The sequence below is a fragment of the Camponotus floridanus genome, unplaced genomic scaffold (genome assembly GCF_003227725.1).
Source record: "Camponotus floridanus strain SB8 unplaced genomic scaffold, Cflo_v7.5 scaffold6, whole genome shotgun sequence".
NCBI lineage: Eukaryota > Metazoa > Arthropoda > Insecta > Hymenoptera > Formicidae > Camponotus > Camponotus floridanus.
In genome coordinates, this window is record NW_020229769.1 from 4,134,275 (window position 1) to 4,158,185 (window position 23,911).

Here is a 23,911-nt window from a genome sequence, read left to right on the forward strand (position 1 = left end):
TTTATCATTATCGAAGATAGATTCCTAAAAGAAAATGAGACTTCGCTCTCTATGTATTTTGCTTGTTTCATGTCAAAATATCGGAAGGTGCTGCCGCCTCGCGGAAATTCGTGGCAACATGAAGCCACGTGAAGAACGCGGAGTTGAATCGGAGCAATTCGTGGGGACGATTCGATGTCCGTGGAACGATGTTCGGCGACGCGTGTCACGAGCCAGCGAAGAGTACCTCCTCGGCGAGCGGAGCGCGGTACAATCGCGCGGCTACAAAACGGGCCGCGGTAGAGGATCGCGTTCAGTAGCGGAGCGCGCCGCGCGCCGGACGGACGCTCGAGTGCGCGCGCGGATGCGGGACGTACGCTTGTTATGTATGACGATCGTACAAGCGACGCATGCTGCGCGTTTCTCCGCGGAGGAGTAACCAGGAAGAGCGATTGATCGGCACGCGACAGCCGCACGGCTTCAACATGTCCATGAAGGTGAGTGTCGACGAGTCGCGAGGAGCAGCGTCATGGTTCGCGGTTTATGTCATCGCGATTTCCGCGGAAGGATTTTTTCCCCCCTTCAGCCACCTCGATGCCGCGTGTTTGCCTCGAGGAAGTTGCAAAGTGCGCTTTATGCCTCAGCGTTTACGCGTTAGATGCATGTACGAAGGAAGAATTAAGATGCACGCTCTTTTACATTCCCCCCTCCTTCGTGTATTATTGTAAATTAAATTTAACAGAACACTCTGGCATTTATATACATATATATATATGTATATAATTTCTTCAAAAAAAATAAACAAGTTTTACTCTACGTTGAGCTTTCCATTATATCACATCTTCATAATTGTCGTCATTTTATCGCTTATCGTTATTGTGCTTTAATCTTTTCTTTTGATTAATCAACTGTTTTGAACCCAGGAGAGGACGTCATTCTTCTCGATTAACTGTTGATTCGAATATGTATTTTGATTGTTATCTTTCGTTCTGCGCGACATCGAACACAATTCGCGTAAAACGTAATAGAGTAAAACGCGAGTAACATTGTATGTTAAACGTATACGACACGAATATACGTCTTATCTTTTATTAGCGCGTTATTCCTGGTTCTTTGAGCGCACCTGCGATCGCGAATGCGATTAAAAACGAAAGGCGAAGTTATCGCGCCACAAGGCGCCGTTTAACCATTTCCTCGTCCGGGTATTTTCGCTGAAAACTGGTCGTAGAATATATATCAGGATTTGATACTTTTACTAATTTAGAAAAAATGAGATTAAATAGTAGAATGCATGAACCTATTACGTATTATTTTTAATTGAAGTATCGCGTAATTCAATGTAATCAGATAATTTATTTACTAGCAATGTATAATTAATGACTAGACTTTATTAAATAAATATTATTAATATAAATATATAAATAATATAACATATTAATAAATTAATAATATAACGTATTATATATAAATTAATAATATAATATTATTAATTTATAATAATATGTTATATTATTAACTTAGAATGTTATATTATTCGTGACACATATTGCATAATACTAAATGTAGGGTTTAAAGCTGGTCGCACGTCGATGTCAATGCGTGTGCGAGCACTTAATCTAGTTCATTAAATTTGCATTCTTTATCTACATGATATTACGTAAGATTTACATCAGATTTTTCCAACGTATTTGTCGATAAATTCGCAGTTGGCAATCACAAAAATTGTAAAACGAAAATACCTATATATTTTTCTTCAAAATATTTTTTGATATTTATAAATTATTGAATAAAGTTACATTAATTTTTTATTTTTATATTTATTTCTCTATCAAGAAGATTATATCTACAAAGATTAATCGCTGTATCATGCAACATCATGGGAATTTTTGAAACGAAGGCATGTTAATGTCAGGATTATTCGTCTCTCGCATTTTACATACAAAGAAAATATTTGTGTTATTGTGTACGGTATCGCTGTAAAATCTATAATAAGACTTTTCCGGTTCATCAAATATAGTCCAACGTATTTTGCAATTTTACGTTTGTCTATGATGCGTAGAATTGGTAAACTGTATAAATCAACGAAAAAGTTCCAAATATATATATGTTGAGTTTTTACAAATTTATTATTTTCCTGTTTGTAGAATTTTTCGAAATATTTCAGAGCGAAAGTTTTATTAAAACATAAATCCGCAAAATCGGACCGACATCAACAAACCTCGAGAGTGACACAAATATATTTTCAACATTCCGCAGGATATTTCCTTTCTCTCCCTAAAAGTTATTTATGAGATAATTTACAATTTCGTAAACAATCGAAAGCGGGCGTCGAATTTTAATCATCGTCGAAGGATTTAGAAGATATTTACGTAAAAATTACACGAACATGGAGAAGAAAGACCGGTGCCAAGAAATATTAATCCCATCGAAGAGGATCGTGAGCATATTTTTGAGATTATGGAGGAGCTAAAAATATATTTGTGACTTGAGAGCTTTGACGGTCCCGACGAATCATATCCATATTCACGCAGCTACATTAATATTCCACTGTACATGTGTCGTCCATTAGTTTATATTACAGTCCGGACTGAATTTGGTATGAGAATATATGTCTCTCCTCTCAATATTTCACTAACGGAATTGACTCGGATATATACGAAAATATCTTTTGATGAAAATATGTATTGGAAACATGTCAAAATGATCAAAGTGAACACCAAAAAATCAATTGAATAATTTCTATAAGAGAATCTAAGGAATTTAAAAAATTATATTACACTTTTTTACAATTTTTAAAAATTGTATTTATTATAATATTATATCTTCCCAAATTTATTCTTTATTGGTTAATTAATCTTAATGTTCCCAAGAAAACGTCACAGCATTATCATATTAGGCTGTCGAATTTTATATTTGCCACATGATTTTTTAATGATTACAATACATATATTCAGGGAACGTATTGATGAAGTTTTAAATACTTCCTGCGCGTTTATATAGTTCTAGTTTGTATAGTGATTCTCTTCAATTGTAACCACTTTACATAAGTTCAAGGAGATGAGAATTTCATTAGCATGTTTATTAACTTGTTTTCTTTTTTTCTTTTTAGAAGGAATCGCCTTGGGATGTGGAGCTGCATCTGGCGGCAGCACGTGGGGATGCCAAGCGTCTCCGTATTTTATTGGACTCCGGACGTGTCCACGTTGATTGCAAGGACAAGGTAATATATTTTTCAGAGAGTTCGCTAAACGATCAGAAAAGTTTTGCAATCGAAATAAAACATTCGGGACACGCACACATAATTTTTTCTTTAAAATGAATTCTCTCTCTTTCTGATATCAAAGTAACTAACTTGGGCTTTTCTTAAGCGCACTCTTTGTTTAAACCCAACCGATTTAATTAGCTTGAAATTGGTTTGATTAATTCAAAGTCATATGAGATCGCTTAAGAATGTGTATGATGTTGTTGTTGATCAAGTCAAGTCGAGAGAAGCTCGCAGCTGATTGAAATAGCGAATAGTGTTACAATAAACCGACGATTTCATGGCAGAAGCGACGATTTTCTCTCTTCGTTGTCAGCTCATTATGCAAACGACGATGAAAAGCGAGCAACGCGCGAGTAACGTTATACTCTTCTGGAAAGTGGTTTATTAGATCACGCACGGACACTAATCGTGCCACTTTTCGACCTGGAAGCCAAACGCGTTTTACCAGCGAGCTCATTCGAATGAAATCGTGTCACCGTCAGGATCGAATCAAGTCGTGATTTTGTTTAGTCGGCAAGTAATAATAATATACTTTCTGCTGCTCGTGATTTTCTGTCCACTCGAATCTCCAATCGAATACCATCTCGCGAAGCTTCGTATTATTAGCTTAACGAGATATCCGATGAGTTCGATGTAAAAATAAAATATTATAAGTGTAAAGTACACATTTATAATTTATAAGATTTGTTTTGAGGTTTGAGATTGTTCAGAGATTGTTTTGAAATTATTTTGAGATTTGATTTTGAGTTTTAATTTGAGATTCGATTTGTGATTTATAATTTGTAATATTTGTTATGAAGTTCTTTTTAATTTACCAAAATAATGAGGCCTTTAATTTAATTAAAATTTAATTTATTTAAAATAAAATCGATTTTTTTAAATAATATCGATTTCTTTTCACTTTTTTACAAAGAAAATAATTTTGTTACTTTGATTTATTCTTGTTATGCATACACATATTGTGTGTACGTACTGTATTCTGTACACAATATAATATGTATTATATTATACATAGTACGCGCTAATTGCGTTAATGGACTCAGAACACTTAGCTTACATCTTGATAGCTCGCGAGGATTGATTAGAAAATACATAGCGGCATACATTCGCCGGTAACGTTCACCGGTAGAGGAAAGTTTTCGTGGCCAATTGAATCTTCATAGCAAGCGTTAAGTTTTGTAAATGAGGTCATTTTCTTTCAGGATGGCACGACACCTTTGATTTTAGCTGCCGCCGGTGGCCATATCGATGCTGTGACCGAACTGTTGCATCAAGGAGCGGATTCCAATGCTAAAAGACTGGTAAGTCCTAATCTTACGACAAACGATCGAAGAAAGAATAAATGAAATTCTCCTCGCGAGTGTATAATTGCACGAGCGCGTCTTTCGTTTCATTTTGTATGATTAAAAATTTATATTTAACATGAAAGAAAAAATATAATTAATTCTTTATATATATAATATATTCCATAATATTAATCGAAATAAATAATTTAAAAAATTATTTAATTTGATTATTTATTAATTATTATTAAATATTATGGTAAAACTATAAGTAGTAACTACTTATAGTAAATACATAATAGTAAATTGATATAATTTGATTAATTTATTTAATAATTTTTTTATTATTAAATTATTGATTATAACACGAGAGTTATTGTTATCAAATGTAAAACATTAGTTATCTCTTACTTAAGATCATAGGAGATAGTCATTGATGAGATAAGTAATATTCTGAAGATTCTGTCATACTTTGTACGACAAAAACTCTATTTATGAAATCATATATGATCGTTAAACGTCGCGTGCAATTCGGAATACTTATTTATAATTGTTGCAAAATATGTAAAATTATAACTGTTAATAATTATAACTATAATTACATCCATAAAACAGTTGTAATGACATGATAATATGATGATGATGAGTTATTTTATGAGTCATTATTTTATTACACTTATCACACTTATCATTGATCTATAATACTGAAAAATATTTTAGCAGAAGAATATTTTATTATGTCTTCAGGTTTATACGTTATTCTATTTCTCTTATATAGATATCATATTTTTTATCAAAACCGGTACTAAGTAATCTTGAGTTCGTATGCTAATTGCAATTAAAGGAAATGTATAACAAGATGTAACATATAACATGATAAGCACTGTGATAAACACTGTGGAGCAAATTTTTCGATCAATTAATTTTTTTTTTTTTTGCTATATCGAAAATTTAATCACAATGTGACAACTTTTTTGACAATTTCTTAATTTTCAAGAATATTTAATCAAATCTTTTAAATTAAAACATGTTAATGTAGATTTTTTTTACATTAAATAGCACAGGTGGAAAAGATTTCTATTTATATTCTAGAAACCTAATCTGTAGGGAGCTATTCATTTGTAAAGTGCATGAAAAAATTCGATCTTATTACGAATATCATTTTCCTTATTTTTTCGTTGCTTCTCGAAATAGAATTCGTGAAAGCTTCCTGGAGCACTATTCCCCTTACGACGCGTTGTATCTTTTTTTAAACGCATGCAAAGAGTCTCAAGCGCGACATAAAAAGCTCGTAGCATGTCACGCGAAGTACCAGGAAGTTGTCGGGCATTCCTTTTTTAAGTGCCCCGTAAAGATTTATTGTTAAACCCACGCTTCTCTCTTTCTACCTTGGTGTCTAAAATTACGGCATTGTATGTAAATTGATGACAAAACTGCATTCAACCAAACAACGTTGTGCTGCATCTTAACAAGTAGAGAAATAAAAAAATTTAGAAAGTGCATTATAAGAACTCTCATGATCTTTCTTTCAATAATCTTTATGAATTAAATTACAGAAAAGATTTATTTATCTAATTATTTTTTGTAGAAAATCTGATCTAGAATATTTCAAAACTTATTTTTATTTTTTATATTATAAAAATATTTTTTATATTATAAAAATATAATATTTTTATATTATAAAAATATTTTTTATATTAAAAATAAAAACGGAAATGCTTCGCAATTTGTGTAAAATAAATTTCAGATCTTCAATTTTACGTTTGATACGATTACTGTTCGAAACGAGAAAGAAATATTGCACGAGTAAACACGCTCATGGAAATAGAAGTGTATAACATTCAATATGGAGTTAATGATACTATTTGTACTTCTTTCCTGAGATTGAGCGTAAATAATGATGCGGTGTCGCACTCGACGCAGAATTACGCAAACGTTAGTTAAAAACCCGTTAAACGTATTCGTCGTCTTATGCAATCAGCGGATTGAGATCCAAGATCGTTTTCAGATCTGGAAAACATGATTCTCTTTAAATTAATACTCTGGTATCCCAAGACCGTTACTTACAGGCATAATTCTATCTCATTTTGATTTTCATATTAATTTCTCAGTACGCGTAGTAATCTGCTAATAAATCGTTAGAAGCAATAGTAATTAAACGTAAAATAAATTATAGTCTATGAAGAAAATCATCTCATCATGCTCAACAAAATTCTTTTTTCTTTCGAAATTTTAAAAAATCCACAGAGAGAGAGAGAATGTGATATTTTAACAGCTGTTCCGTGATGGTTTTGGAACATTAATCTAAAAGAATATTTTCTTTTGTAATATAAATATTCGCAAATCGATGAACTGTTAGAATCAAGTGAAAGAAAAAAAGAAAGAAAATATTTCAAAGTTGCTTAAATAAAGCACACGTGAGCTTGTGCTATAATATTGTGTTATAACGTATGTGTAAGTTCGCGTGAGTCTAATGGTAGCGAGCGTCTATGTAAAACATGCAACAACGGAAACGTGGCAGTTCAGGAATTATTGCTGACACTATATGCATCTATTGTCTATTTAAACATATTAAGTCTCTCTTTTTTCTTTATCAGATACATAGCTATATATCATAAATATTTAGAATTAGAGATAATTCTACATATGTATTATATATTTCATAAAGTGTTCATACATTACTCGTGAAACATTAAAAAGGAACTTCAATAAAAAGGAAATAAATAATAATAGATCATGCATTTCTTCAAATTTAATTTCTGTTGAAGCGAAATGCACCTTTACTATTTTGCTCTTTATTTTAGAGTATTTAAAAGAATACTACTATTAGTATTACATCGTCGATTTCAGATTTCCAAAAAAATTAAAAAAACTGATATATATGTATACATATATAATAATACATTCTGTGAAAAATATATTTGATATACATCTATTTACATTATATGTTAATATTGATTTTTTATTTATTATATTTATTATTTATTATATACATATATATTTAACTTTTGAATAAGCGTGACATTTAATCATTCTCATTCATATTAATTTAACTGAATTATTCTGACTTTAATCTTTAACGCGCAAATGTTGTAGAAAAATTAAAAGAAACTTCTATAGATGGTAACATCTACAAATTTTCTACCCGCGATTATTGATCGTCTAAAAATGAACAATACTGCCGAGGGTGAATGACACCGCTAGGTCGTCGACAGTCTCTGATAAATTATATATCTTAGATGATCGCGCGCTGGAAAAATCATGTTATCAACAAACGTTATAAACAAACATTAATTGAAGCGATTTTGTAATGTAAAGCATCGATCAAATTTGCTGTACTTAATAATCGATCAAGTTTAAATATCATCCGGTGAGAGTATCACGCGCCATTTACTACTGATTATTTTTCGACCATTTTCCGGTGAATTAATTGAACTCGATATCCCGCACTTTTGCAAAACGAAAATAACTGACCTTTTGTTGTCCCACTTGGGATCGATGCACAATTGATGGAATTTGCATTCGTAAGCTATAAAGCGCGGTACCGCTATGCACGCATGCCGTGGCTGATTCAGCAGACACATCTCTGAAATAAAATCAGATCTTCAATTCCTACCTCACATTGAATTTTTCTCCAACAATCAATTCTCATTTTCGATACATTAATATCACATTTTTTTGCAAAAAAATATTTATATTATTTTTTTTAAAATGCTCCAAAATTTATATACGTAAAAAGAAATTTAGATTACTAGGATACAAAGCTCACTCTTATCAAAAATATTTTTATATATTATATTTTTTTATGTATTACCTCTTTTAACATATTTATGTCATAACTTTTTTTGCAGATAATATAAATAGAAAAAAAGACTTTTTAAGCTTTCAAAGATACCGATTTAATTTTGAAATGTCGCTCAAGCATTTTAAATAAAAATAATTCAATCGCTTTAATTTAACAATTTGTTCAAATGTGTATATATGTATATCGTGCATTTTATTTGTCGGGTTGACCGGGTTTTGCGAATGTCTCCTCGCGCATGATTGCACCGACAGCCGAAGCGAAAGAACCGTGTCGCTTCGACTTTTACCGCCAAACATGACAGGCTGCGATCGTTATAGCGTTATAGAATTTCTGCGGTTTAGTAATGGATAGGTATAATGTCCCCCGCTTCGTTCGCCACGCACCGCGGCACATGTAACTCCACGCTCGTTGCATGCACCCGCGCGGCCCATTTCCAGACAGGGGAATCCGCTCTGCAAGTTACAAAAAAAGAAAATAAAGTTCACCGCGCCTTGCAAACGGAGCGCGCAGGAGAGCATAACTCTGAGAGATAAGCACGATGAGGAATGTAGAAGGAAGCACCGAGAGAAGCCTCAATCTCTTCCTTACTCATTAAAAATAATATTAATGGCGAAAAATTGCGCCACACCTCGCAAAGCTTTGAAAAAGAATGTTCGATCTTGCTTCTCAGAAGGAGAAAAGTTGAAAAACAGGGCAAGCTGTGAGAACTCGTTGCTCCTCCGAGAGAAGCTTTTATGGCAGTGAAAGTACGTGACGGCTATATTTATTTAAGCGTGGGCCTATAAAGTCTGTGCAAAGGAAACGTGAAAATGAATCTAGATTAAGAAGTTAATATCCTTGGAAATTAAATCCGTATAGTAAAATAAAAATGTTAGAATGGGAACATGAACTCTGTTGTAGGTTGTATTACTTTCATCGAGTCAGATTTAGATAATATTGATGATAGAATTTACGAATCTTTTTAATGGCACATTTTAAGATATTTTATTTTATACATATGTGACGAGATTTATTTATATAAATATTTATATGAATAAATTAATAATTTTATATAAATATTTATATAAATAAATCTCGTCACATATGTATAAAATAAAATATCTTACAATGTGCCATTAAAAAGATTCGTAAATTCTATCAGAATATTTTTTTGCGAAAGTGATAGATGTGTTACATATCATGACAAGAAATTTGGAGCATAATTAATTCGAATGGTATTATCGCCGAATAATTTTCAGAAGTAAAATCTTAAGAATCTCTTTGCGTGTGTTGTAAGAAATAAATTAATTTTCTTTCTCAGATTGCTTCCAAGAAGCGTGTCGAGTTTCGATGCATGTATAGAAGAGCATCGTGAAAATTTGACAATTTATTAACATCTCGTGCCGCTTTTGTGATTCCTGATTTTTTCCAGATTTATTTCTTACATATTTCTTTCCGCGTGCTTATAAGATACGATCGAAATCGTATTCTTTCCTTCTTCTCCCTCCCTCCCAAGGAATTTATCTTCCTTCGTGAAAGCGTAACGGTGGATTCTAATTGCTTCGTCATAATCTCGAAGCTCGAAATAAACCAGAAACTCAATTGTATTTCGATATCGATGAAAGTTTCGAAAATTTATTGCTTCGCGCGCGAACACGATATGTGCTTCATGTAGTCACGCTTTATAACGCGAGTCATTATCTTAAATTAGGTGAAGGACAGGTCCGCGTATGCATTGTAAAACGGCGCTACGGTGCTTCGTAGAAATCGATAGTTAAAGGTTGCAAAGTCCCAATACAATCATATTATGTACAATCGACGAATTTACTAATAATTGCAAATGATGTTCTATTATAAGGAATCTTTCGTAGAGAAGATGTTATCGATCCTTTCTTCTCTCGTCTCGTTTCGTCTCATCTATTATTGTACTTATCTACATATTCTAAAGAATTTGTCACATATCGCGAAGAGTCTCGCGAACTCCACTTTGGACTTAAATCGAATAGTCCACTTAATTTAATTATCTCGATTCTTGAGAGGGAGAAAGAAAAATACTTTGCATGACATTTAAAAAAGAAATTTATTTAAAAAAGAAATAAATATATAATAAATTATTCTTGAATAAAAAAATCGAAATCATCAACAATTTTTCTCCTCATAAAATTACAAGATACACTCGTCTAAGTTCATATAATTTTATTTTATTTAAATAATATATTTATTTAATAAATAATTGCCCTAAAACATATTTGAGATACTCAAATCGTTTTATATATCATTATGCAGTTATATCTATAACAGTGTAACCATATATATGTCATATTATATAATAATTTTTTTTCCAGACCGGGACAACAGCTTTGTTTTTCGCTGCCCAGGGTGGTTACATGGATATCGCGAGTCTACTTTTGGAGCACGGGGCGATCGTGGATTCGTGCAGTGTAGTAAGTGAGAGGCGACAACATATAAACGAGATCTCGCTGCTCTTTAAACACTAATTTATTCCACGTGGATTTCAGGACGGGGGCACGCCACTCTTCGTCGCATGTCAATACGGCCATCTAGATGTTGTGGAAGGCTTAATAGAGAGAGGTGCCAGTCCGAACGCTCACATGAAAGTAAGAGAAGGGAATTTTTCTCTCTACGATGGAATTTTATATATCGAGGATAAGAAAATAAGACATAGCAGATTGATGATTTATCAGCATTATACTTGAATTTATTTCTGTCAAGCTCTGTTAAATTCGTCAATTGCATATGTTTCTCATAGCAATGAATAATTTCAATACTTTAGATATTTATCTTTACGAGTAGCTCCATTTCTAAATAATTATTTTATCGAATATAAATTTCTCTCAAGTTGAGATGTAAATTTCTCCGGCGAGTTAAATTGCTCTTCATATACATGTTCAATAAGGGTATAAATTGAAATTTATCGCTCTCGGAGCGATCCCATTCGGTCGGAAACATTACTATGTATCATGTGTATTTGAGATAACTATGTGGCATTAATATGCGAAAGTTAAGAATTAATTACGGCTTGTTAGGACGGCGCCACAGCACTGTTTATCGCCGCCCAGAACGGTCATCTTCGTATTCTGGAGGTCCTCCTGGAGCGCGGGGCGAAAACGGATGCGGCGAGAACGGACGGCGCCACGCCTCTCTGGATCGCGTCACAAATGGGACACGATCATATTGTCAGGAGGCTGTTAAAAGCCGGCGCCAAGGTTGACGCCACTAGACACGTAAGTCTTGTGTGTCGAGAACCTCCTTCGCGTTTTCCATAATTTACGGAAAGCAAACTGTGTTGCGTCACCGCGAACGATCTGCTCTTGCAGGACGGGGCGACTCCGCTTTTCAAAGCCGCCCACAAAGGTCACACCGCTGTCATCGGTGAGCTACTCAAGTATCGTCCCTCGCTCGGAGTCCTTCCGGTAGGTCTCAGCGCAAGTATTAAAAAAAGAAAATTAAGCAATTTTGCGAAGTAATCTTATCTACCGACGACAATTTACTTTCAATAATTTAAATTTTGCAATTAAAAACAATTTTAAATGAACAAGGTAGAAGGCGAGATTTATATATATAAGATTTATTTATGTAAAATTCTACGTAACGTAAGAAAACATATCATATGCAAGGAACGATTAAGATTCTTTATCGTTTTAAGAACGGTGAAAGTGCATTGCACGCTGCAGCCTTGACGGGACACATGACAGTCGCGAGGCAGCTCGTGGGAGCGGGGGCAGATCCTTTGCTCGTAAATCAGGAGGGCATCACGCCGCTTCAGCTGGCTGTCAGGCATTCACAGACGCAGGTCGCTAATTACTTAAGGGATAAAGTGAGAGTGCGAACTGCATCCTGTTAATAATACTTCCTGCTCTATCCTAATATTCCTTATATCAAGATTCAGGATATCGTTCGGCTCAAATATTTATAAGCAGGATGTAGGCACATTAGAAATATAAGAAAAAAGCTTGATTTTAATTTATTTCCATAAGAGTTTTATTACTGACAAGAGAATCTTATATTATAATGTTATATTTGAAAAATTATTTTATTTTGTTATATGTATATATTTTATTAAAGAATATATCTGTTATTATATATAAAAAATATTCTTAGCATATTTAATGCGAGCGTTATATTTGTTATTCTCTTACATATTGCTAATAAAACTCTTATTGATACTAAAAATAAAACTAAGCTACTTTTTTATGACAATGCTCTGTATTGTATAAGTGATATTAACGATCGCTAAGTACGTAAAGAATGCGACAATGAAAGGAAGTTTAATAATTTTACATAGTAATGTAAGTTAACACACTGACAAGCACAAGTCGGTTATATCAATAGAAAGTGTGAGCAAAAATCCTCTCTTTATAAGAGAGTGATTAGATCTGTTTATTTTAATTGCTCTCTTTTTCTGAAGCCTGAATTTACGCCAATTTGATTTTAAGTACAGAAAATAAAGTAAAAAGTGCAATTGAAACGATCAGATCTATTTTTACGTAGTGTATATAATCACGATACCGTTCCATTCTGTGGTAAATATCCCGGTAAAAATATTTTAATACATTTTTCTACTGTAACTATAGTATGGCCAAAATGTTATAAAAGACCGAAAGATAGATCTGTTTTTTTTTTATTTATATTTCACAGTAATATAACACATCCACGTTAAAATATATACCATGAATTATGTCCGAATTTCACTTATTAACTATAATCTAATATTATGAAAATTCAACGTCTGTCAGCAGTCTATCTGGAGCATAACTACCAGTAAAGATATCGAGAGTTACTCAAACTAATGAGTTTCTAAGACTGACTGATTTGCCTTGACATACATATTTCCTATTATTCTATTATGCAAATAAGATCTTCTATCTATTACATAAGAGGTGCATGATGATAAGGTAGTTTTGACATCTGTTTGTAATACATTTTATTAAAATATGAATATGCATAATATCGATGCACCAGATAATGTTCTGCGAAAAACTGCTGTAGTTTAACTATATATATATATATATATATATATATATATATATATATATATATATATACACAATTAATGATCTTACAGTTCTTACTGCAATAAATAAATTATAAGTGTGATATTTGAACACTTTAACATATTTTTAAATATTTTGTAATAATTTTAGCTTTGTGGGGAAGTAATAAGTATTCTTCCCATCTTCCTAACACATAGCACTCAGTTCATTAGTTATAATTATTGTTATTGTTAATGAAAAAGTGCGAAAAATTAATAAATAACTTTATAAAGTAGTTGTTGCTATTAATATATAAAGTTATGTACATTACAAATATATTTCATTATACAGCAGCATTGATATTATTGTTCCTTTATACGAATATATGTATATTTATTACATAAATTTATGTATATATAATTACTGCTGTATTAATATTATTTATATTTTGTAATTATATTTATATTTATTACAAAATAATTCACATAACATATGAAACGCCATAAATTGAAATTACATTTCAGCCTAACATACTTGAATAAAATGAACAATTTTTATCAATTCTATAATGAAATCATACTACAACTAGAAAACTAGAATTAATGTAATGTAGCAAATTATGTTCATATTTTTAATTAAGAACAAAATCTATTTAACTTTTCAAAAAAAAACAATCTATTTTAATAAGAAAAGAAACTTTTTATTTTACAATTAAAATCATTTTCATTAAATTAATAAAAATAACTTATTGTTGTTTAAAGATAATTATATACATGTTATGATTTCTCTATCTTGTTTTCTCTCCTTTTCTCTATGAATATATTACATATTATACATTATGTATCAAGATATATATTTTTTTCATATTCTTTTCTTATCTATTAAACAAAAAATAGAACACAAAAAATATAAAAATCCTAAATAAATATTAAATATTATATCTTAAATTCGCATTTTATTTTCATAGCATTTTTAAATACATGTATTATGTAAGTATAAGTAATTTTATAGATTACTTTTATAAAGGAAACTTTGCAGAAATTCTTTGTTGGCAAATCTTAAATCATGCCACGGATTTATCGTTCTTTATTAAATTTTATTTTAAATATAAATATTATTGCTATCTTTTTGAAAAGAAAACAAAATTTTTGTGTGAATACAGTAAACACAATTATCTTGATTTAACAAAAATTGCTTTGAAACTTTGTAAGATTTTGTTTTTCTCTCTTTTAATTTTACTAAAATAAATAACAAAAAAAGATTTTACAATAAAAATATACGTTATTTTTGTTTAGTGTATTAATAAATTAGAAACATGCGCAAATATTGTAATTGCTTTAATCTTCGACCTTGTTGCTGCTAAGTGCTTATTTCCTATTTCATTTAAGATGCAAAGTATCTTGCACTTATGACAATGCACTTTACTCCAGAAGCATGACACGCATTAGTCAAAAGACGTCGCACTTGTGACTGAATTCATCGCCGATACGTTCGACTATGAGTTACGAAATCAACTAAGTAGAATGGATTTTATGCGATATCCATAGTGCACTGATAAGAGAGATAACGAAACGTACATCGCATGTTCACTCACAAAAAATTATCAGTTATATACCGATTCTGAAGGAATACTCATCATGATTCGTGATCGTATGCCTGATTTGCGTGCAGTTAGTATTCTTTTTTTCTATAATTATTAGAAATGTAAAAGAGCTTGAAATTATCATATGTCTATCTTGTTTCATGCAATGCGGTCATGTATGAATCATATGTAAATAAAATTGTGACGAAGAAAGAAGTATGACTTTAAAATCGATATTTAGAATTCATTACTATTCTTTTTCGCAATTTACAATTTAAAGTAGATTTATGTAAATTCCGATTAATTTGCAATCGACGATTAATTTTATCAAATAATATCTACTTTATTTTGTTGATGTATACACAAAAGTACACAAACACGTGGGTGAAAATGTTAATTTCTTGTTACTTGCAGCATAAAAAAAAGATTAGATTACGAATTTCATATTTAGAAATTTAGGCAATTTTGCTAGTTAAAGTAATCGCATCGATTTATTTAATTTAATTGACGTATCTCTTAATGGGCAACGAAATTATCGAATAATATCAATTTCTCCAGAGCCGAAGTAACAGCAGTACTTTTGGCAGAGGATTCTTGCAGGAAGTACACCTTCAAATAGCTCAAAATAAAAAACTCAAGGAATTGCTCGATCAAGTACGTATAAATACTATCAAAATCACTCGTTTCATAATGAATATGCATTGTATTGATATAGGCCGAAGAAATACGCGCCCTAATCCATCTTATAGACAAAAATATTTCCATTGTGAAGGACTTGCACAACAATATTCTATCACACACGAACAATGGTAATAATTACAAAATAATATAGTTTAAATCTATAATTTATATAAAATATTTGTTATATATTTGCAGATATAAAAAAAGAATTGGAGACGCGTACATGTACGATCTCACAAACAGCTGTTCGCGTGCAGCGAATGTTACGAGGTAGGTAAATTTGTACGTGAAGTAATTCCTAGACAATTCTCATGATGCGTGTTCGAAATCATCATTCGGGTTTCATATTATTTCTTATGGAACTTATATCGAGGAGCATATTCCCGCTTGCTTAAGGATCTATGTCGTATCAGCAATTCCTTTGGCGTAAAAGAATCGCTAGGACATGAATTTTGAGTTGATGTAGAAGTACTGGAAACAAGATTCGGCTCTGGAGGTGGCGTTTGTATCGACAACAATCTTTCCAAGTGTGTCGAATTTGGATCTAACGTATCGTCGCAAGGTGTTGCGAGTTGCTGCGAGCAAATACCAGAATCTATCGATTTGTTTCTGTAACGCATTATCATCGAAGGTGAAAGACGATGAAGTAAAATTTTTGGCGTCGATTGCCTGCATAGATCCAATAATTCCGAATGATTCCTGTGATTTATAAATGATGAATTAGCGCCCCTACCATCGTTCTCCGAAGTGGGTTTGTCTTTCAGTTTCCTGAAACATTATATTATCATGTATATTTTTAAAGAATTTTTAGTATATGTTTGATAAAATAAGATCTATAAATTCATTTAAATATTTATTATATAGACTAACATATTCACTTAAACATTTATTATATAGACTAACATATATACCGTTGATAATGATTCATTTCTTTTTCCAATTCAGGATATTCATTTAATACATCGAGTAACTGCTCTTCGTCGTATTCCGAGTAGATCTTGAATAATAAACTCTCTGCATCATCTTCTAAATGAGACTTCAAAGCAGCAAGTTTTTTCTTCAGCGCAATTAATGTGGGTAATAAATTGTCTAAATTATGTTTCTTCATCGCCGCTATGATAACATTCACTGCGTTATTATTAATTGGCGTGTTAGAAGTTTCATCGAGCTCCGGTGTATCATCTTTTTGCTTTTCACCGGACGACGAGAGTTGTAGACGATTATTGCCGATTATGAACATCACATCCTTCAAGACACACGCCCCTTCCTCCGTCGTAACATCGATGGAATTATGATCACATATTTCACCAAGTATATTCTTAGTTAGTTTCATAACTAATTTAAGCTTCGCCGACGCGTCCAAATGTTGCAACATATATTCGTAAATGATGTTACGTTTATCTTGATTCACCCTTCCAGGTAGCGTCAACAGTTTCCTCTCTCGATCGCTCAGTCTGTGGCCACAGAACGCACTATGGGACCGATAATTGTTGTAATGATATATACTTTCAACAAACTGCTTAAAAATTAAAGTCTTATTCTTCGCTAGGAGTTTCTCTTCCACTAGGAAGATTGTCAGCTCGCGTATCATACTATCCGCATCTGATAGCATCGTCAATATATGAAAAAAGAATGGTCCCTTCATCTTTATAAAATCTTCCAGCAGCAGTTGAGTAAATATTACAATTATAGCTTCTCTCACTCCCGGATTCGAATCCTTCATACTGATGCACATGTCAGGCAAATACGGCTCTACTAGATCAGTAAATCTCACACAAATATCAGCCAATGCTTTCGCGGCGTTTATCTTGACTGCGGTCTTTATCGACGGCTCCGAATATGTTTCTTGGAGCATCAGTTTACCGAATATCGGTGTGACTTTTTTCGCGATTTCACGATCTCTCAGTGCTTGCTGGCAAAGAATGACTACCGCGGATGCCTGCAGATTCTTGGTCTCTTTCGTAACTTCCGGCAATGATTCCCATTGTAGCAACAATCGTTCTAGAGCCTGTAGAGTTGACGACGAAATCTTGTTGGTGCACAAAAGCGATGCATGTCCCAATGTACATATAGCTCTTACCTTAAGTGTCTCTTGCGTAAGACTTACACTTTCTTCCAGACTTAAACTTTGAATCTCCGCCTCTGACAATTCCATTAGTTTCAGCATATTCGCTTCCATTACCTGACTACCGTTTTCAGCGTGCAAATATCGTAGTACGGCGTTCAGGATATCCAGGCAAATGCTGATTAAATTGAATGTGATCTCAAAGAGGCAAATACAGTTGTAGAGATACTGATGGAGGTCCTCGAGGCAATTGCGATCTAAAACGCACCATGCATGCCTCAAAACATGCAGAACCAAACTTGCATGATAATCATTCTTCTGGATAATTTCCTTATAATTCGCGATATATTTATCCATAGTCGGAATCTTCATATTCTCAACTAAGGCAGCTAACAGTATCCACGCGCCTATATTATTATCTGTTCCGATATGCGACTGCAAATTCGATATCACAGTATTGGTAATAACGCCGTTCTTAATCCACAAACCGCAAGCTTTCGACAAATGTTTTCTCATTTTCATATTACTCAATTTCTCCAGCACTTTCCACGGGAGATTATTAGCCGCATCCGGAATGTATGTAGAGGCTTTCATTATCCTATTTAGCAATACATTTTCCAAACATTCCAATACCTTTTCTTGTACTTTAACTTCGATATCGTATATCTGCGGTATAACAGCTTGTGTCCATTCGTCGAGGAGGCTCGAATTATGAGGAAATTGTTGTAAAATCTCTGAAAGAACGTGCACTGCAAATTGACGCACAGTCAAGGTGGGATCCCTGCAACGATCGCTTATCACACGCATCATCCTGTCTATAAGTGCTGGGAACATAATGGATAAATTTCTTAGAATTTTCAAAGCGCTTCGTTGAACCAACGCACGCTCGTCGTTAACTCTGTCTAGTAACATTGCAACAATAGTATTTGATCCTGGTAATGGATCAATGTCCTGCGACAACGCTCTTTCCAATTCGTCGAGGACAGGAAATTGTTTATCCGAAGTTAAAGTGTTAAATATCTTTTCAAGAATCATTTTATCGGCATCATCATTGCAATCGGAAAACGAGGCAAATGTTGCCATGGCTTTTCCTCTTACCAAGATTGATTGATCCACACAACGGGACGATACAACGGCTACTAAAATTACTCTCATTTTCATTTTCATATCTTTGTTTAAATCTTCGTCGTTTGATAAAGAAAATTCCGTCAAGAGCTTTCCTATGATTTCTTGTGCGAATAGTCTGTAAGATATCTTACCATTGTGTGAAAATAATATTATATCTTTGAAAATCGTAATTATAATATCTTTGTTACATATATTTAACAGTTTTATTATAACAGCTGCTTGTCTTTGGCGACCTTCCGACCTTTCTGGACATTTTACCATCAACTGATGTATTAAAGTTACAACTGCCTGCATTGTTTCTATCTCATGAATTTTTAACAAATTTTTAAAAAAATATATAATTGCTTCATGTACGATAATAATAGACTTTGGTTGCACATTTGTATGATGAAATAACAAATCAGGCAGCATGTATTGTGCTATTAACATTATAGTTATGGCGATAGTGCCATGATTGCTACCGCATAGTTCTTGCAAAGTCATAAATGCATTTTGAGACAACGATGTTAGTCCATTATTGTTGTGAGGCTTAATGTACATCTCCAGTCTTGTAATATCTAATAACGTGCGTATTGTAATATCCAAGGATTCCTTATGTTCCTTGAATCGAAATGACTTTAACATTGCAACAAGATCACAAATAATCCTATTCAATTCTTTTATGAGCTTTAACTTTTTTGAATCTATCATAACATAACAATCTGTTGATTCATCATCAATACTAGAATTTATCACATTTGTTTCTTTATTATTTTTTCTAACGGGCGAAACTAAGCTTTCTGACATCTTCAAGGTTTTGAGTGCTCTCTGGTACAAGTTGGGATGATAAATTCCAAATGCATTGCTACCAGGTATTGTGAGAAACATAAGATACAAACTTGTAGCTTCCAGACAAGCCTGTCTGAGGTCTTCCTCGATCTCAGCACATTGTCCAGTCTTGATTATGTAACCAAGCATGGCAAGCAGACCACGTATGTTGATATTCAAGATCATCAGAGCTTGCCACGAATATTCGGAGGTTTCACGCTCACATTCCTTGGCGACGATCCATGCTTTCAGACTAAGACGACACTTGTACAACAACTGTCTCGCGTTGCCGCTCTCCAGGTACTCGAGATAATCATCAGGTGGTTCGTCGTAAGTCACAAACTCCGCATCCCAAACTGACTTGATCCAATCTTGGTCGAGATTGTCTAGCTTGAAATCGTGAAATATACGCAACGATTCCATAATGCGAGAGAAATGTATCTGTTTAAAATTGCGCCCAAAACATCAAATCGTTATCATCTTCTCCCGCGTGCGGCTCTCGCAGACGTAAACATAACCTTAACTTATCGTTGCGATAACGCATAGAGATTTGGAGAGGTTTCAGGTTATCGTTTTCTCATGCGCATCGATAATTATTTTACGGTTCTGTCTCTTCGGTATATATGGACCAGCCAATGTTGCGAAAAATTTATCGCAAAACATTTCGTTTACTATAATAAAATGCATGAGACAAATAATAGCGTCCATGTAGAAGCAAAACTGAATAACCAATAACTGGTTACCAATTATATATATACATGTATGTACATATATATATATATATATATATATATATATATATATATATACTTAAATTATCATACATACATATATGTATGTATATACATAAATGTTATAAAACACAAATAAAAACACAAATCTAAATAAATTATTTTTCAAATTTTATACATAAATATTTAGTATCTCATCAAACATCTATATAATTCAATTTAAAATATAATAAATATATATATATATATATATATATATATGTGTGTGTGTAAATTTATATATTAATAATTTAATATATTAATATATTAATAATTTATATATTAATTACATGTATTACAATTAAATAATAAAAAATCAAATTTTGTAATATTTATATAATATTTATATGTTAATATAAATATATAAAATAAATATGTAATATTTTACACACACACACACGTGTGTATATAATTTATGAATGAATTAGTATATAATGGTTTAATGAAACATTAAATATTTAAAATTTGAATAACAATATAACTTATTTAGGTTTGTGTTTTTACTCATACAATAGTTTCATTTAAATTTGTATACTGTATATATGTACTTTCTTCTCATAATTAATTCTACTAATTATTATTTTCAGATTTGGGAAAAGATGTTACAGCTGTCGATGACTTGACTGTAATCATGGGACAAAATGGATCTATATATACAAGAATCAAAATATTGCAATATACAACTATGATGCAGTTGTTTACTGAGATTATGGAAGATTATAATGTATCACTGTTACGATATCATGATAAGTGTCTCTTGCTTTTGCAACAGCAGCGTTCATTAAGTGTGTAATACAACATTTTATTGATTAAAATACAAATATATATGTTTATTATCAACTTGTCAAGTAGATTATTTGTTAATCTAGTAAGACGGCAAGTTACAAGTGAGGAATTGGACCATATGCTGGACACCCAAGAAACTAGCTTATTTGTTGACAATGTAAATATTTAAATTTGCTATTATGATATTTATAATATTTTTTACATATATATCAAATATGTGATTAATTATATTTAGATTTTAGAAGACAGCAAAATTGCAAGACAACAATTATCAGATATAAAGAGTAGACATAATGATGTTTTAAAATTGGAAAAATCTGTCACAGAAATTCGAGATATATTTGTAGAAATTGCATTTTTAGTAGAGAAACAAGTGAGTATAACTATTTTCCTGTTTGATAAAATCATATATATAGTAACACTAACAATACAGAAAATATATAGAATTTTTTTATAGGGAGAGCAAATCACTAATATAGAATATTTTGCCAATAAAACGACGGATAATATCGATGGCGGGCGCATTCATTTGAAAAAAACGGAAGAGAGAAGCCATAGATATAGAAAGGTATTAGATATTTAACAATTTAAGTTTTATTTGATCTTATTTTGTGAAGGCGATATTATGATTGCAATTATTTTTACAGCGGAAGATCAAGTTTGCCATTATTGTGAGTCTAATAATATTAATTCTTTTTTTATTCATTATTATATCATTGTAAAATATGTAAAATATGTCACAAACGTTTTATATCAATATTTTTAATTTTAGTTTAAATTATATGAATAAAACCTTTGTGTGTATAATATACTTTTATATAACAACTTACAATTATTTTTTGTTGGTACTCACGCATTTTTCGAAATAATTTACAAGTGCTTTCGCGCTCGGTCTTAATTTATAATTGGCTGTAGTACATATGAAAAATATTTCAAGTATCTTTTCATATTCTTTGTCCAAATGAATTGCAGGTAAAGCTGGACGTGTACCTAAAAAAAATTTTTATTTTTAATTCAATCTAATTTAACCTAGTTAAACCACAATAAATAATTCATTATTATAAACAATTAATAAATATTTACAATCATGTACACTATTTACCATATTTATTACATGCACGTGGCATAATTTCTTTGAGGAAAATAACACTTTCATCCATATTAAGTTTAGAATCATCAAGTTGATTATTTGTCAAGTCTGTGTCTGTAACTGAATCATTAAAAGATTCACTTTCATCAAGGTCTTCAACGTGAGGTGCTGACAAAGATATCATTTCCCAAAGAGTAAGGCCATATGTCCAAATGTCAGCAGCATTTGTTACTGGTCCATCTTCTGCAAGATAAAATTTTTAAAGAAATTATACAATTGCAAATTAGATATTACAATTGCAAATGAATGTTGAAATTAAATTTTTAAATTAATTGTGATTTCAAAGACTATGAATTAAAACTTTACGTATATAATTTTGAAGTTTTGAAAAATTGAAACATATAGCTAAACAAATAAACATGCCAAGTATAATTTCAGGAGGATTCCAGCATTCTGTTCCAACATAAGAAAAGTTGCCTTTTGACATATCTATTTCTAGAGATTCTGTCAATGGTAAAGCATTTCCAAAGTCGCACAATTTGACTACATTGAAATCATGGGACACCAAAACATTCCAACTTTTTATATCTCCATGTAATATATATGCTGTGTGATGTAGATATTTCAATCCTTTTGCAACTTCAAAACCAACTTTCCAAATATCCTTTGCTGGGAATGGTTCATTTTCTAAAAGATCATGTCTTTCCTCTATCTTGTCACCTAATTTATGAAGCAATCACAATAGTAATGTAAACATATAGATCATTAAAATATCTAAATTTTTCAATTTCATAAATACCAAGTGACATATCCAATGCTTCCATAGCCAAGCAAACTTTTCCATCTACTCCTGTGGTAAAAGCTCTGAAACCGACGATGTTGGGATGATTCAATCGTCGTAGAACATCTGCTTCTAATCGGAGACGTCCATTGTTTTCGTCATTGTTCTTTCCCTTTAGCCATTTCTTTACTGCCCAAGGGGAACGTGCTAGCCCTACTTTTGGCGATCTTTCCAACATATATACAGCGACTCCTTAAAAAAACCATGCAAATAAATTATACTAATTTAAACGTTAACATTAATTAATCATTTTTTATTTATAATTTGTGAATTGTAGTCATAAAAAGTATTGGAAGACCCATACATACCAGTGCCATAGCCTATTTGTTGCAAGAAAGGCGACGCTGGTATTTTTATAGGAGTATTTAATTCGGAATTATCCGTTTTGCATTTTACTTTCGTTGGTGTACTGAATTCAGCCATGTAAACAAAATGGAGAAATAAGAAAAAGTAAAAAGTGGACGAACCGACCAAACGAGGTATGTAACCGTCGACTTTCAAATAATTTAAATTTTACCGAATTGCGCAAGCGCACCTTGCGATGAATACGATTGGGCCCAACAATGCGTTTGTTCGTTTTTAGTTGTACTCTCGACACACTAGCTCCTTCTTCTTTCTCTAAAAACATAAAAATAATGAATTTGAATCCTTACTGGATTTTATAATTATACAACTATCGGATTTAATGATGAATTTTTGCGACAAAACCGAAAATTCGAAGTCGGAGACGCGCGATGACAGATCGATCTTTCGCCTCTTCGAAATAATTCGGAGGATACCATTGGCCACTTTCTCCGCGCAAGCGTCGTAAAGTCTAGTAATCATTCGTACGCACAGTCCTGACGTTCGTGGCCAA

General features: G+C 32.1%; 4 protein-coding genes across 8 annotated transcripts; 2 read left to right on the plus strand and 2 right to left on the minus strand.

The window, feature by feature from the left end:
- The first annotated feature begins 144 nt into the window (after positions 1 to 144).
- On the plus strand, positions 145 to 12,349 carry LOC105251067 (ankyrin repeat domain-containing protein 29). Its single transcript, XM_011257577.3, has 8 exons — positions 145 to 476; positions 3,089 to 3,199; positions 4,447 to 4,545; positions 10,657 to 10,755; positions 10,831 to 10,929; positions 11,359 to 11,556; positions 11,650 to 11,745; positions 11,979 to 12,349. Exons 1-8 carry the CDS (start codon positions 390 to 392, stop codon positions 12,174 to 12,176), a joined length of 987 nt encoding a protein of 328 aa, XP_011255879.1. The 5' UTR covers positions 145 to 389; the 3' UTR covers positions 12,177 to 12,349.
- On the minus strand, positions 7,619 to 23,574 carry LOC105251070 (lymphokine-activated killer T-cell-originated protein kinase). 3 transcript variants are annotated; one of them, XM_025413049.1, is made up of 6 exons: positions 23,364 to 23,574; positions 23,014 to 23,247; positions 22,638 to 22,934; positions 22,227 to 22,457; positions 21,978 to 22,114; positions 7,619 to 8,113 (listed from the first exon to the last, which is right to left on the minus strand). In XM_025413049.1, the coding sequence occupies exons 1-6, from the start codon at positions 23,476 to 23,478 to the stop codon at positions 8,099 to 8,101; spliced, it is 1,029 nt and encodes a 342-aa protein (XP_025268834.1). In that variant the 5' UTR covers positions 23,479 to 23,574; the 3' UTR covers positions 7,619 to 8,098. The 3 variants fall into 3 exon arrangements, with proteins under 3 accessions (XP_025268834.1, XP_025268835.1, XP_019883007.1); XM_025413050.1 differs by lacking the exon at positions 7,619 to 8,113 and adding an exon at positions 20,056 to 20,239 and having other exon boundaries at positions 23,364 to 23,573; XM_020027448.2 differs by lacking the exon at positions 7,619 to 8,113 and having other exon boundaries at positions 21,928 to 22,114; positions 23,364 to 23,573.
- On the plus strand, positions 14,445 to 21,871 carry LOC105251068 (syntaxin-1A-like). 2 transcript variants are annotated; one of them, XR_003123463.1, is made up of 9 exons: positions 14,445 to 14,975; positions 15,446 to 15,541; positions 15,603 to 15,696; positions 15,764 to 15,838; positions 20,926 to 21,123; positions 21,208 to 21,281; positions 21,360 to 21,497; positions 21,569 to 21,692; positions 21,772 to 21,871. XR_003123463.1 is itself a non-coding variant. In XM_011257578.3 (9 exons), exons 1-9 carry the CDS (start codon positions 14,943 to 14,945, stop codon positions 21,844 to 21,846), a joined length of 894 nt encoding a protein of 297 aa, XP_011255880.2. In that variant the 5' UTR covers positions 14,445 to 14,942; the 3' UTR covers positions 21,847 to 21,871. The 2 variants fall into 2 exon arrangements, 1 of the variants encoding a protein (XP_011255880.2); XM_011257578.3 differs by having other exon boundaries at positions 21,582 to 21,692.
- On the minus strand, positions 15,832 to 20,013 carry LOC105251069 (condensin-2 complex subunit D3). 2 transcript variants are annotated; one of them, XM_011257580.3, is made up of 2 exons: positions 16,480 to 20,013; positions 15,832 to 16,336 (listed from the first exon to the last, which is right to left on the minus strand). In XM_011257580.3, the coding sequence occupies exons 1-2, from the start codon at positions 19,989 to 19,991 to the stop codon at positions 15,916 to 15,918; spliced, it is 3,933 nt and encodes a 1,310-aa protein (XP_011255882.2). In that variant the 5' UTR covers positions 19,992 to 20,013; the 3' UTR covers positions 15,832 to 15,915. The 2 variants fall into 2 exon arrangements, with proteins under 2 accessions (XP_011255882.2, XP_025268830.1); XM_025413045.1 differs by having other exon boundaries at positions 16,178 to 16,336; positions 16,472 to 20,013.
- Positions 23,575 to 23,911: the final 337 nt, after the last annotated feature.

Coding starts and splice junctions, on each gene's coding strand:
- LOC105251068 (XM_011257578.3), top strand. CDS start 14,943: ATGATTCGTGATCGTATGCCTGATTTGCGTGCA. Junction 21,124..21,207: donor GCAACAGCAGCGTTCATTAA/GTGTGTAATACA, acceptor TTGTTAATCTAG/TAAGACGGCAAGTTACAAGT. Junction 21,693..21,771: donor GAAGCCATAGATATAGAAAG/GTATTAGATATT, acceptor TTATTTTTACAG/CGGAAGATCAAGTTTGCCAT.
- LOC105251067 (XM_011257577.3), top strand. CDS start 390: ATGCTGCGCGTTTCTCCGCGGAGGAGTAACCAGGAAGAGCGATTGATC. Junction 11,557..11,649: donor AGGTTGACGCCACTAGACAC/GTAAGTCTTGTG, acceptor CTGCTCTTGCAG/GACGGGGCGACTCCGCTTTT. Junction 11,746..11,978: donor CCTCGCTCGGAGTCCTTCCG/GTAGGTCTCAGC, acceptor TATCGTTTTAAG/AACGGTGAAAGTGCATTGCA.
- LOC105251070 (XM_020027448.2), bottom strand. CDS start 23,478: ATGGCTGAATTCAGTACACCAACGAAAGTAAAATGCAAAACGGATAAT. Junction 23,248..23,363: donor ACAAATAGGCTATGGCACTG/GTATGTATGGGT, acceptor GGTTTTTTTAAG/GAGTCGCTGTATATATGTTG. Junction 22,458..22,637: donor TCCTCCTGAAATTATACTTG/GCATGTTTATTT, acceptor TTTATCTTGCAG/AAGATGGACCAGTAACAAAT.
- LOC105251069 (XM_011257580.3), bottom strand. CDS start 19,991: ATGGAATCGTTGCGTATATTTCACGATTTCAAGCTAGACAATCTCGAC. Junction 16,337..16,479: donor GAAATGAATCATTATCAACG/GTATATATGTTA, acceptor ATAATGTTTCAG/GAAACTGAAAGACAAACCCA.